General features: G+C 38.0%; 1 protein-coding gene across 1 annotated transcript in view; it reads right to left on the reverse strand.

Annotated features, from left to right (window-relative positions):
• zc3h3 (zinc finger CCCH-type containing 3) overlaps positions 1 to 15464 on the reverse strand; it is a 116836-nt gene extending 101372 nt beyond the window's left edge. The window contains exons 1-3 of the mRNA XM_684588.6: positions 15394 to 15464; positions 12846 to 14268; positions 11309 to 11505 (exon numbers count right to left, since the gene is read on the reverse strand). Of these exons, the coding sequence (XP_689680.3) occupies positions 11309 to 11505; positions 12846 to 14268; positions 15394 to 15439 (1666 nt within the window). The 5' untranslated portion in view covers positions 15440 to 15464. The remainder of the gene's footprint in view (positions 1 to 11308; positions 11506 to 12845; positions 14269 to 15393) is intronic.
• Positions 15465 to 15515: the final 51 nt, after the last annotated feature.

A 15515-nucleotide genomic window follows, 5' to 3' on the forward strand; every position in this document is an offset into this window, starting at 1 on the left:
TATTGAGAAAACGCCAATGTCTGCTGTTGTGTGTGCCTTCAGTAACAGGGTTGGAAAAAACTGGTTTGGATGCTCCAGTCTTTTTAAGACTGGCCTGCATACAGCTTGTTATGGCCACAAAAATGGTTGAGCAGGACGTTTGGCAGAATTTGATTTAGTTTGTGGTACATTGACCTACTGTTGATGCATAATAGATGCATTATTAGATTGTTATATGCAAGTGACATTTAATTTAATGTAGTAATAATCTGTGTGCTTTTCATATGTGTTCGTAACTATTCGTAATTGTTGTTTGAACATTATGTGCATGCGTCTATTGTACATGCATGCAAATGTTTAATAATTGCAAATTCATAAAACTAAACAAAAACTATGAGCAAATACAAGAGATTCATTTTTCAGTCTCAGTGATCGTAAGTTTTTGTTGTTGTTTTGTGGATTTTAAGGGGAGTTTTTGTGAAAGTGCTAGAGTAAAAGACAAATAAAATAAAAAGATGGAAATATTGTAACCTCATTCAGTATCTATACTTTCTTTTAGAAGACATTTAAGCAATCTTTACAACATCTCAGACATTGCAGAGCATGGAAGCTTTGCAGATTCACAAAAAGCGAGAACACTTGCTGCATAAAAATGAACGCCATGAAAGTTATAGTCATAATAATCTACAACCGCATATTCATAACTAGCAATATAACACCAAAGAGTTCCAGAGGAAGGTGGCCACTTTGCACCACAGTGCTAACCTAGGATCAGGAGGGCATGTGGATCAAGTAAACCAGGGCTGTCCGACATACATTAGTTATAAACAGAGTATACATTACCAGACCAGAGCTGGGATGCTTACTCAATATGGCAGAGTTGTACATACGAGTGAGAGGCGGGGGGAGCCGGGAATGAGATCCAGAAGATGAGGGAGCAGTGGTGGTGTGAAAGAAAGTGGCAGAAACTAAAGGAAGTGTGAACTAGTGAGTGATGCAAAAAAAACAAACTAAAATAAACAAACAAACCACATAAGGAATGAATGCTTGAGGGCAAGATTAGGCTGACGTACCGGCTGTCGCCTATGAAATTTACAACGTGTGGATGCTCGACAACAGGGGGGTTAATTGGGTTAAATAATACAAATGAGCAGTACTTAAGCAGTACCTACAATCAATCAATCAATCAAATCAAATATATTGAAACTAAACTAAACTTAAGCTGCGGTCACACTAGAGTTTGAGCTTGCAAAATTCTGTAGCACGGCGCTGTGATAAGGGGTGGGATTAAACAAGATAATTAGACATTTAAAAAAGCTAGCGATTGGTCCATATTTTACATTTCTGTCCAGAAAGGTCATGTTTTGATCCTCGACTTGTCGCACGATCTTGCGTTTCCGGTCTGACACATTCACGTACATATTAATGGAAGTCTAGGGAGAAAATTCCAGTGTGACAAACCATTCCATGTCCTTCATATTCAACCAAAATTTTACATGAAAGGACAAGATTGCATTTATAAATTCTTTCTTAAAGAAAGGCTCTTAAAGCATGTGTCTGTGCCCGAAATGCAACCTCTGGTAGACAGTAGCAGAGTCCGAAATGAGATGCAGATTCAGATCCACACGAGGTTAATAATTAGCAAATAATATAAATATTATGAACATAAACATTAGGTGAGCAGGTTACATTGTAACTGTGTCCTAACAACACACTATGTGACAAAAATTGCAGTGCTAAGCAGTTGGCTGTTTGAATCAGACGAAACACCACATAAATTTAAATACAGCCATTCAGAAGCACAGAATACGCACTCAATTACAAAATGGTAAGGTTTATAATCGAATTAATACAAGGTAATAACCCTCTTTAACATTATAAAATTTTCATGCTGAATCACGTGTTGGTTTTGAGCTGCAGTTCTAAAGTTCAATTTCAGACGGTTTATTTTATTTTCAAGATCTGAGGTGAACTATCTGCTGCTGCTTTCAGTAGTATGGCAACATAAATGTCACGTAAAATGGCATTCAAACTTACATTATTAGCATTTATGAATACACTAAATACTGAATAAAGCACTTGAGGTGCACCTGAGGTAATCGTTGTCAGTTTTCTGTTGTTCAGCTGCAAGAAATAGAAGCCATTTCTAATAAATCAGTTCGAGGAGTTAGCTAAAACAAAAACTCATTTTAATGAAAATATTCCTTCTATCGCATGCCATTGCTTTTATTTAGAACACGATTTAAATCAGCCTTAAAGGGTCACGAAACACCAAAACACATTTTTTGAGCTGTTGACAGTCGTATATGTGTCCCACACTGCTAAAAACACTATAAGGACACCTATATTTCACTAAAAAGTGTAAATTGGTTGTTTTTGCGTTATTTCAAGCAAATTCCTACTTCCTGTTTGAAACGAATTTTTGAAGCTGCGTCACGGTCATGACATAATACCCTGTATTCCAGCGTGCAGACTGGGCGTCTGTGCCAGAGTGAGTCTTATTACGTCTTACAGTGTGTTGCATTAATGCATGAGTAAGGCTTCAAACCAATCAGCGCGCTCTATTGTGCAACTTCATTAATATTCATTAGTGTCACCGCGTTTACGCCACAGAGACGCCACGTTGTGTTGGCAAAACAAGCGTGAAGTGTTGCTTTTATTCACCTTATTCTCAGCTGTCGAGTGGGCGCTGCCATTTGAATCTTTTTGTCTCGCGACTTCCGGTCACATTCACTTTCATTCATTTTTTGACGTTAACAACTGCTCGTTACGCTGCTTGATGTTGAAATTTAATATTTTCTTATTATATTATGCTACCTGGTCTGTGTAGTCATGCAAACATTTGTTTGTTGAGCAAGTAGTTTGGCCATTTTCTGCCGTTTATTATTCCTAGTCATTTCTCCCATAGGCGACTGAATCGGAAGTTCTAAAACAATCGCGAAAACAGGCGCACTTCCGCATTTTAGAATAAGGTCAATAGTTTGCTGCCATTAAGTTTCGTTTTCATTTTCTCTCTGTGAGAGCTCAGCTGGATCACATGTGGATTAACAGTGTACGCGACGCTCGACAACAATAACTTACGTGTCTAAGGAGGAACATTGTTTACCTGAGAGCTGTTCTCATCTGCAAACGCTGAAATCCGGATTCGCTTGTAACGTTAGTCTTCTCTTCATAAAGACGCGGCTCTAGTTGCTGGTGATTGTCCTGTCTCTACAGATTTGGTAAGTAAGCGATCAGTGCTCTTTGTTTATTCAGTTTGTTCGTATCGAATAAATTTAACTATTGCACCGAGTGCAAACATAGCACCGCATTTTGTGACCGGAATAACACACACGGCTTTCTGACGCTACCTGCCGTGTGTATCTAAGTTTCCAGGAAATGCAGAGTTTTTTTTTTCTCTCATTCGCCGTGCGGTATCAAACATTGCATGAAAAATACACGCTTAGAGCAGATCCTCGAATCAAATATCGCGTTTGTCGCGAGGGGCATAAATGAAGCATGAACAGAAAGAGCCAAACTGCAGTTAAAGTCCAACATTTAATAATTTGGCAAATAATTCAACTACAGATGTCCAAGTAGGTTAAACACCATCACTTTCTCATGTGTGTGTATTTTGACTGAAACTCGCGCGTGCCCAAATAGACACTCCCACACCATCCCACTTTAGTTCCTCCGACACTCCCCCCTAAACAGAGCTGGATACGCCCACTTTTCTGACTTTTTCCAAAGTAGAGGTGTGAAAACACCCTGCTGAAACGAGGGGGTTTCATGGCCCTTTAAGGCTTGATAGTCAATCGCTCCTGTTGGTCAGCAATCTGGCAACCTGCACTTGCATTTGTTTTGATCCAGGAATGCCATGCCTAGTTCAACCACCAGGTGTCATACATTATATTGTACATATATTGTCAATCGTTAAATACTGCACCTACAAAGGGTTTTTGCTAAATAAAACAATACCTTTTCAGCTTTGCCATCATAGTAAAGAACATATTTTATTTTAAAATATTTAAATAGAAAAAAGTTTATTCTACACTGTAACAATATCATACAAAAACAAGCTTTTACAGTATTTTTATTGGTTTCCCAGTGATGGGTTGCAGCTGGAAGGGCATCCGCTGCGGATATAACAATATGCTAGATAAGTTAGCAGTTTATTACCCTAATTAATAAAGGGACTATGCCGAACAGAAAATTAATTAATGAATGTATTTTTACTGGATTTAAGCATTCAAGACTTCTTATTAAAACATTATAAAATAACAACATTAAAAACAAAAAGTTCATGTTTCTCCTGCAGTACTAGGATGTAATAGTAAACCAGAGATTCGACTAATTCCAAAATCCAAATTTATTTCCTAGTTGCCAGGATATATGCATGTTTGTTTACGCTGACAAAGTGTATAGCTGTGTCCTGAAAGCATTGTGTTAATCTATGGAAGTGATACTATCAGCCCATATAAAGTGACAGAATGTAATGTATGACAATAAAAATATGGCAAAAAATAGACGACACATATACACAAGCTCATCGTAAAACATTACCTTCCTAACATTGCATTTCACGACGATCATAATACAACTAGCTTAACTTGACTCCCACCACAGAACACATTTTGCCAAATGCCCTGAACGTCTATAGATATCCCTTGTTTGCTAGATCACTGTGGTTAAACTATCTCTTATACCTCCAAAATGGCAAAGATTTTATGCAAATGAGTAAATGAGATAAACAACCACAAATCATAAATCCTACATTACTCTTTATATACAAAAATAATGGTAAAAGATTAACGTTACAAGCCTATATTTAGGTGCTGTTGACACTTGCATGTGTGGCCACCTATTGCAAGCGTGTAAACTTTACGTGAGCTAGTGAGGGACGGCACCATCAGATCCAGTGAAAAATGACAGCGAGATTAGGGCTGTGAAAGACCGGACAAGTGATTTATGGGCAAATAAAAAGGCGCAAATATTGTACAGTAATAGGACCCCTATGGAGATGGTCAGGGCCAAAGTGTGTATATGGGCGTGTTTGTGGAATTGCGGTAACATGACTATGCGAGTATGCATTTACGAGTAGAGTGATATGTTTAATCGTAAACCTTCTATATCAATGCCTGAGGAGGTCATCATGTGCACGTCTATGCCAGTTTGTCAGCGGAAAGAGATACACACTGCCCTCTGATTTACACATTAAAATACCTATCATTTGTGGAGGAGATGTGAAAACTTTGACCTGAACAGTGTGTATTTGTGTGGGTGGAGGAGAAGGGGGAGGGTGGAGGTGTACATACATCAGACCAAATAAAGCCACAGCAACTCTCCCTGAAGTTAATCACTTTAACACATGGGAGAGGCGATGCCTACACAAACCCACACACACACACACACACACACACACACACACACACACACACACACACACACACACACACACACACACACACACACACGAGGAGATCTGAGGACACAGGCATATATATACCAAAATACGCTCTTAAAGATTCTGCTATTCCTGGACATCCGCGCATATAGTTATACATGTCTGTCTATGTGTGTGTAAGAATTTGGACCAATGAGATTTTCACAGCAAGTAAAGTTACACAGAACAGAAAAGCATGAACAGAAAGCAAGGCATTGACAAAATGCTGCTTGTCATTTTACCAATACATGCCAATACAACACATCTTTCAGAAGCAATACATACAGTAGTATAGGTAGGTATGGGCTGTTATAGGAATCTGACGGTATGATAACCTTGAATAAAAACATCACAGTTTCATGGTATTGTGATTACTGCTCTGAAATATATTATTTTTAAATGTCTGGTTAAAAAAACAAGAACCCTTTTACCCGTTTGAACACAATATATGTTATTTTAAGAAGTATTATAATATTATGGCACAGTAAACATGTCAGGCTAAATAATTCAAATCAATCTTCATTAGTTTCAAAAACACAGATTTTTTTTACAATATAAAACAGCATCTTTGGAGATCTTTTCTGCTAAAGATACTGTTGTCTTAAAAAACAGGAAAAAAAAGTAAATAAACTATTTAAATAAATTAAATATTTTAACCTGAATCTTTGCTGACATACTCTGGAGACAATAAAAATTTATTTTACATCTTGCAAAAAGTAAAATAAATAAATAAATAAATAAAAAGGAATAAGAAAAAGCAAAACAGGAGCCTTTTAAAGTACAAATGATATCAAAACTAAACATATGACTTTGTTAGCTCAGATTGCCAGTTTTGTGGTGAACGAAAGATATTTGCATGTCATTAGGAAAAAAAAAAGTTTGCTCTGGTAATCTAAAATTAAAATCTAAAAAATGCACTTCCTGTTTGTTTTCAGTCAATTTCTTAGATTATTTTGAGTTATTAGCCACAGTGGTGTAAAGTAACAAATTACAAATACTCCAATTATTGTAATTGAGTAGTTTTTCTCAGAAATTGTAATTTGCCAAGTAGTTTTAACAATGCATACTTTTACTTCACAATGTGTAGCAATCACTACTTTATTTCTTTCTTGTCTATGGTGATTGGCTAAAGTAAAAAAAAATTAGTCCTGCAATTTTTGCAAAATAATCAATTTACAGATAGAAAGTAAATCGCATCATACTGAACAACCTCAAGACATGGTCACTTTATAAATGCAGTAAACCTTTTGGAAACATTAAAAATTTCCAAGAAAATGTCCTAAATTTTCATACATATGTCTGTTTATAGACTGCACGTCACTGATAAGAAAATGAAGGATGTTGACTGTATGATGACTGAAATCACCAAATGGGCCGGATGAAAGAAAGACCGAAGGAAGGAAGGAAGGAAGGACCAAATGAATAAAGGAAGGATTCAATGAAGGACTGAAAAAACTAAGGTAGGAAGGAAGAAATTAACAAATTAATGAATGAACAAAGGATGGATGGAAGGAAGGAAGGAATGAACGGATGGACAGAGGGAGGGAGGGAGGAACAAAGGGAGGAACGAAGGAAGGAACAAATAAATGAATAAAGGAACGAACAAACAAACGAATAATGAAGAATGAAAGAAGGAAAGAATGAACAATCTAATAAATGAATGAAGTAAGGACAGAATGAACAAATGATGGAGGGAAGGAGGAAGGAACAAACGTATATAGGAAGATCACTAATGCACTACAGAAGGTTACGTTTACACATCCCTGCACAAACTGCATGTAAACACATTAACTTTTTACAGCGTAATACTCACTACTCTTGAGTACTTTTAAAAGGGCTCCTCTTGAGTACTTTTGACATACTTAACCACACCGCGTAATTTGTGGACTTTTTGGACTTCTCCTTCCACAACCTGAACAGACTCCTCGCCCGGTCCTCTGATAAGGGGAAACCGCTATGGGCGGGGTGGGTTACTCAAAACATGCTGCACAGTGGTGCAGTGGGGTAGCACGTTCGCCTCGCAGTAAAAAGGTCGCTGGTTCGAGCCTCGGCTGGGTCAGTTGGCATTTTTGTGTGGAGTTTGCATGTTCTCCCCGTGTTTGTGTGGGTTGTCTCCGGGTACTCCAGTTTCCCCCACAAGTCCAAAGACATGTGGTATAGGTGAATTGGGTAGGCTAAATTGTTTATACTGTATGCATGTGAATGAGTGCGTATGAATGTTTCCCAGTGATGAGTTGCAGCTAGAAGGGCATCGCTGCGTAAAACATTTGCTGGATAAGTTGTGGTGACCTCAGATAATAAAGCGACCAAGCCGAAAAGAAAACGAATGAATAAATAAATAATACATATTAAATATACAGTATATATTTTAAAACAGTGGTCACCAAACTTGTTCCTGGAGGGCCGGTGTCCAGCAGATTTTAGCTCCAACCCTAATCAAACACACCTGAACAAGCTAATCAAGGTCTTACTAGGTATACTTGAAACATCCAGGCAGGTGTGTTGAGGCAAGATGGAGCTAAACCCTGCAGGGACACCGGCCCTCCAGGACCAGGATTGGTGACCCCTGTTTTAAAATATAAAATTAATAAATAATAAAATCGCAAAACGGCTCTTTATAATTGTGAAAATGTGTGAAACCCACCATCATGCCTCAGCAAAACACATATAGACCTTATAATGGCATAAATATATCTGCAAATGCATTCATCTGCTAAGTAGGAAGTGAAGAACTAATCAGTGCACACTAAGTTTCATTTATTTGTATGTGAAACCTCAGGACACCCAAGCCAAAATTCTATTGAGACCCTTCGGGCGGCTTCATTTCCTCTCTTCTCCTTTTCTCTCTCCCTCTCATCTCCTCACTATTGTGTTCTGTCATTTATCTATTTTATGGGATTATCGAGGCGCTTCTCCCCTGCCCGCAATTCATTACGCTCCTAACTGCTCACTTAGGTTTATGCCCCTTTAAATCCCCCAACAGATAACCAACCAGCCTCGGTAAACAGATAGAGAGGGAGGGAGAGAGAGACATGTGGTGGGCACTCATCAGAGAAGGAATTAAGAGATGTCACGCGGCGGTGGTCATGGCAGTGAACAGAGGCAGTTAGTGGTGGTTTTTAACGTGCCTGCCCTCTTTCTCCTCATTAGTAATTCAATTTGCTCTTTATTAGCCAGTCTTATCTCAAGCACAGAGTCCCTCTGGCAAACCCCTCTATCAACCGCACTGTCTTTCTTCACGTCCAACCGAAAATAGCATCACCTTGCTGGATCAAGACAAAACTTCCCGTTAAAACTCCTTGGTGGGTATAACATCAGATCGACAGATGAAACTTTAAAAAAAAAAGAGTTTAATGGTAATACCGTTACTCTAATTTGCACAGAAAAACACTGCAAGCGATTACAGTGAGATTGTCTGCTTGCCTACATAAGGATGGGATGGAGGGGGGGTGGAGCTGGCTGTAAAAACAGTGATTGCTTTCCATCAGGTTGGGCTTATATTCTCCAGTTCGTTAAAACAATCCAATTTGCAAAGGGATAATTACGCATTAGCTCCTTTTTATCTACTGAGCGAGAGCGCTGGCAGGGTTTGATAGTGTAGCTGTATTTGGCGTGCCACTGCTGCAAATTACCCGCTATCGGCACATGTACACCATCACAGCCCGATTGGGCAATTAATTAACTCCTCCTATCCCCAGTGGATATGGACCATCACACCCAAACCTACTCCCTCTTAAACTAACCAGGCTGCTAGGAACACGTTGCCCTCTGTTGGAGGATCATAGTCATACACAAGAGAATTGGAAGTAATAGTTGACGTAAAGGGTACCTATCATGAAAATCAGCTGCTTGGATAGAACTGGTGTAAGTATAGTGTGTCCACTGTCATACTGGAATGATATAAACCAGACAAATTTCTTTAAAAAAAATTAACAGACATTAAAATAGGACCCAAACCCCAGTGATTTTGAGGCCCACCGCAACGTGACATAGGAGTACAGTTTCCCCACTAACCAAATTAATTGACAGGTGCCATGTTTTTATAATAACATGCATACACATGTCCACAGAACATTTTTTCTTTTATAAACTGTGTAAAAAATAGCTGTTACAACTCCCTGTGATTTTGGAGATTTAAATGTTTTTAAAGCATGTTTGTAATGAAGAGAGTAAAAGAAGTCAAGTTAATTGTATGTTATATATAGCGCCAGATCACAACTTTTTTTTAAAAACAAGGTAAATAGCTGTATGTAATATCTTATTTACTCAACAGCCTGTGATTTCTGTCTCTACATGGTCATGCAATTACAAATTTCTGCTCTCTGAATCACGCAGGGTGGAGATCTACTAAAGACTATAGAATACAGGGACTTTGGTTCTACATAGCCACTCTCTGCTGTGGGAATGAGAGTGCGTTGACCACATCTGACAGGACCGAAGACGCACGTGCGCTCAAATATATTATGCATAGCCTAAAGCAGCCCCAACACAGGTAAATGATGCGTAACAGTGTAATGCACTTGCGTCAAAGCAGCTAAAATATATACAGATGTGATGGGACCTCTGTTTAGTTTATTGAAGTGACTGGTGTGAGTGATGCTCTCTGTTGCAAGTGCATCCACTGCATTTCCAGTGTTTTGAACTGCTGTGACGCGAGCAGAGCGTTCGCCCCTATCTAGCGTCTCATGATGCTAGAAAGCAGGATGAGACGCTAGACACAGCCCCTAAAACTGTAAACCTGGAGCTGTATTTCAGCTTCATCCAAGTCTGTCTCTGTCACTGTGCTGTTTATCTGATGTAACGCATGATGAGAAGCAGCTGCACAGGTAATAACGGTGGGTGGGGAAATGCAGCTCATTTTTATTTAGAGCCACAGTCTACAAAAACAGCTACAATGTACGCAGACACAAAAATGGACAGATTCTGGAAGCTATAAAAAATTATCTGATGGGTATTTTGAGCTGAACGTTTACAGACACATTCTGGAGACACCAAAGACGAGGAGTAAAATAGATGCCATTTAAAAAAAAAAGAAAATCTGCAGTTAATTAACACAACTTTAAGCCACTTGTCACATAATGACATACGCTTGACTGCAAACTCATTCATGATTAATGATCATTCATCATCAAACAGACAAGTTTGCAATAAGTAATACATGCAATTCAATCAAATCTAATCGCCAGTTATGTCAGGTTACGTAATAATAAACAAAGTTAAAATGCAATGTGTTGAATGTAAACGGTTATTTCAATGTCAATTTCAAAGAGTGATAGAAAACGTGTCAATTGATCAGAAAAAAAGGTTAATCTATGCAAAAGTACATTCTGGAAAAACAAAACTGATAGCAGTAAGCAATATAATATTTGAGAAAATACAAAAATGTATGTAAACAGCCTGCATGTTGTGTTTATCAAATCAATGACACTGTATGTATGCAAATAAGGTCTTCAAGCCAAGATTTAGCATTGATCAGTAAAATTTAAGCAGTGTGAGATGTGAGGCATAACCTACTGTAGGATTACATATATTGCATAGCATACATATTTGCACACATGACGGCATTGTGTATTCTACGGATTTCAACAGTACAGGAAGACTCAAAGAAAGATTTCTATGATCTCATCTACATTAAAACTTTCACAACAGTACCCACTGTACTGTTCATCTTTGCTGCATCTTTATGTTTCTATGGGAACATAAAGCCCATCTCAACCCCTCTCTGAGGAATACAAACCAAGCAGCGATAATGAATTTCCAGAGGTTGTTTTGTGTTAATTACTAATTACGCCAATTAGTCACAGAGGGGGTAAAAACAATCTGTGCGTTTAAAAAGACAGAGGTGGAGCTGCATTGTGATTTGAGAGTTGCAAAGCATTTGGTGAATGTGCAGTCATAGTAACTGACCTGATCTTGAGGTCCCTAATGAGGTGGAGGTGAGAGAGAGGCGACGGAGCTTGTGCCTGCCAAATGAAACCAGCACTTTGGGCTGTGCTCGCTTAATACTGGTTGGACTCTTCACCTGAGTGTGTGTCCTCCTCCACAAGGAATACCGACTCTTTAAAGTCTGCACATTGGGACTGTGTCTTCTCTCTAAGCAGGGACTGTTTCAAGAAAAAAATGCATTAAATAAAAAAAATGAATAAAACGTGTTAATAAATAAGAAATAGTTTTGTGTGTGCTTGTTTGTTTGGTTCCTTGTCAGTTAAAAAGATTATCAGCTCAACTGAATGTAAACAGGGAACAAAGCATTAAGTTACAATGTGCTGCCATCTAGAGGACAGTTTAGGAAAATTTTAAAGCCACTAACAGACATTTGAGACTACTAGCAATTACTCTACAATTTAAAATGATCAAACTCTAAAGATTTATATGTATAATTACCATTTGCATTGATTTCATTTATTTGAATCTGTATTTTGAATCTGTATATCTTCTGAGAAAAAAAATATGACTAAAATCATGCATCTTTACTATGATTTACAGAAACCCACTGGAAACAGTCTTCAGAGGTAATAATTAAGAACAAAATACAATGCAGTTACAATTTTAATACAAATATTTAGAACATAATTTATAAAATAACCAAAATACTAATTAATTGTACATTTAAAACTATATACTCGCTCTCCTTCAAAGCACTGGGGTTTTACCCATTTGTTATCCTGATTTAGTCATTCATTCATTCATTAATTTTCCTTCAGCCTAGTCCCTTTATTCATCAGGGGTCACCACAGCAGAATGAACCGCCAACTAATGCAGCATATGTTTTACACAGCGGATGCCCTTCCAGCTGCAACCCAGTACTGGGAAACTACCCATATACATTCACACACATACACTACTACGGCAAATTTAGTTTATTCAATTCATCAATAGCACATTTCTTTGAACTGTGGGGGAAACCAGAGCACCCTGAGGAAACCCACGGCATCATTGGGAGAACATGCAAACTCAACACAAAAATGCCAACTGGCCCAGCCAAGACAAGAACCAGTGATCTTCTTTTTATGAGGCCACAGTGCTAATCACTAAGCCACCATGTCCCCCTATAATTTAATAATTTAAAATAAGAGTATGATCACTTATTCTTTCATATTTTGCACAAGAATAAATACATACAAGTTGCTTTAGATGAAAATGTCTGTTAAATTACTTGTTAAAAATGTGCAAGAATAAGTACTCTGTGTTGTTTTGTTTTTACATAAATACAATTGCTAATCTCAATAATCCATCTGTAGCATTTAACACAACTAAGTTTAAGTGCGCTTATTCATTTATTCAGACAAACAAGTGGCATTTATCAGAAAATGGAATTAAAACAATTGTTTATTATATTGAGCTGGCCATTAAGTTTTAATATTTGTGCATCCCAAAAAAAATACTTCACATATTTTCTGCTTTTGTGGTACATTCTACAATTTTACCGAAGCAAAACACTCACTTGCTAGGAGATCGTCTGATGATCTTGGTTCGACTCCTCAGCTTAAAGGCGCCAACTGACAATGCGGCTGTAGCAGGGATATTAGGAGACAAGGTAGATCCCTTTTCCCCCTTTTGGCCATTGTTGTTAGCAGTCCACCGATACACAGTGCTCTTATGGGTCGTCCTTGAAGCTGAACTAGATGTACTTGCATTAGCATTTTGTCCAGCCGCCTTCCAGCGATAGCGACTGGTATGACTAGCATGGGATGTAGTGACAGCACCAGCTCTAGACTTTTTTAAAGGCGTCACAGTCACTGTGGTATACTTCTTTTCTTTCTTGATTCCCTCCATTCCACCTTGAAAAGTTCTTACAGGGGCTTTAAGAGATTTTGGCGAAAGCGGTTTGCGTGGCAATTTCACTGAAGGGTTTGCTTTCCCAGCTGTTGACAAAGAGCAAGATGAAGACACCCAAGTGTACTTTGAGGTCTTAGGAGCTCCGGGGGAATTATTAGGCTTGCGAGACACCCTCTTACTAGAGCTGGAGGCTCGTCTGGTGAAAATCATCCCAGGAGAAGATCCTGAGGTTAGTGGCTTAGGTGTGCTGTTTATGTTTACCGTTTCTTGGCTTTTTACCCAAGTAAACTGAGATCTCTTATGGCATGGTGAGGCTGCATGTGTCTGAGTTGAGTCTAGCTTTACCTGGGGCTTTGCTGGACTCACTGTAGCCTGAGACTGAAGGTTAGAGGCAGAAGAAGCCGTAGTAGAATCTTTTTTGGCAGATGGGATTACAACAGTCCTATTGGATGAGGATGAAGGGGGGAGGTGTGGTTTGACTTGAAGCTGAGCTGCAGCTTTGACAGTTGAAGGAATAGAGGGATTGTTCACTGCTGATGATTTTAAAGTGGGTTTTATCTTTCTTTCAGACCCCGATGATGAAGTCGAGTCAGTTGTTTCATTGGTAGAGGAACAGCCATGATGAACTTTTTCTGTTGCAGACAAAAGCATTGTCGTTTTTGTGCTCTCTTCACTTTTCTTCTCTTTTGAAGTGTCACACTGAACACCGTGTGAAGATGGTACAGGTTTTTCCTTGGTTTGTTTAGGTTGCTGCTTTTTAAATGAAACACTGTTGCTCCCAATAAGTCCATCATTACTCCCAGTGGCAGTTGCTCCAGATGTGCTAATGTGGAGAGAAGGATGGCTTACAGCTGAATGGAATACATGACTCCCAGATGCCCTGTTGGTCTTGTTGTTAAGCGAGTATGTTTTCCTCCAGCTGCCAGAAGAATGAGCCATATGTGGCAATGATGAATATGATTGTGTGTAGTGTGCGGCATGACCTCGACCTTGGCCCTGGCCACTCCTTAAACCACGTCTGGGATGACCCCATTGGCCAGCGCTTGATGGAACGTCACCATGGGTACTTTTATAGTCATTAATGAGGTCTGCAAAAGTCATGAGGAAGTGTGTGAAATTACAGCAGATTATGTAAAAAAGTTAATAAGATGGAATAATTCACATTAGATTTTTGATTTTCTGAGATTCTGTAATGTACAATATTTTCCTTAAATTGGATTTCTACAAAGAAACCTGTTAAAATCCTCTCTTGTGAGAACAATTTTTGGTAAATCATTACATAAATTTGTATTCGTTTAAATCTTCTAATCATTTTTGATAATCAACTTTTGATTATCATTTTGAACCAATCAACTGTATGCAATCATATTTTGTATTATTTTATATAATTATTGCATAATGGGTTTTTATTCCTATATTTATTTGTTATTATACCAATTTATTTATTGACCTAAATATAAATATATATTTTTCCATGGTGTTGTTTTATCATTTTAACTAATTACTCGCTATTTACCCTTTTGTATTTGTTTTATTTAAGTTTTACTTTATCCCCTAAAAATCCAGTGCGAAAATCTGAACTTAAATACATAATTGCTGGTCATTATGCCATTAAACATGTCTATCCGTCATAATGTCACAGACAATGTACACAATCATGGTTTAAAAGTTACACAATAGTCAAAATCACTTAATATGAGTTACACATTCATTAGCTTCCAAGAAAACACATGTGACAGCATGTCAGGAAAACAAACAACAGCATAATCTTAAACTAAGTTAATAAAAAATTATTAAGCAGAAACACCCATACAATTCTATCACTTTCATTGACATTCTAGCATAGGGTCTTGTTAATGTAACCTTTAAAAAAATATCTTGTTTATTAAAGTTCTAACTTAAGTGACCAAGTTTCTTGGTTTATTGACCTGATGACGTTATGTATAACAACAGTTTTACTAATAACGTAAATACATGATATTACATGTATTACAGAGACTACAAACACATAACCACATTGAAAGGTGTTACTGTGGGCAGTGTTATCTTAGCTTCAGGGAATAACCGTTAAGTCAGCCACGTTGTAACTGAACAGTTAATTCAAAAGGTAAGAGTAACGTTAACTAAAAACCAGCAGAGGGTTCGAAAAAGGCTAAAACAATTGTCGAATTACGATATAAATTCAACATATTAAATGACGAAATCACTCTTACTTTGCAGCTCCTCTATTTCTCTCTTAAGCGCTTCACGTTCAGCCATCTTCACACCAAAACACGACCGTCATAAAAACCGCGACGCCGGCTGTGATGACGTATACAACCAACATCCAATCACA

This window comes from Danio rerio, chromosome 6 (genome assembly GCF_049306965.1).
Source record: "Danio rerio strain Tuebingen ecotype United States chromosome 6, GRCz12tu, whole genome shotgun sequence".
Taxonomy (NCBI): Eukaryota; Metazoa; Chordata; class Actinopteri; order Cypriniformes; family Danionidae; genus Danio; species Danio rerio.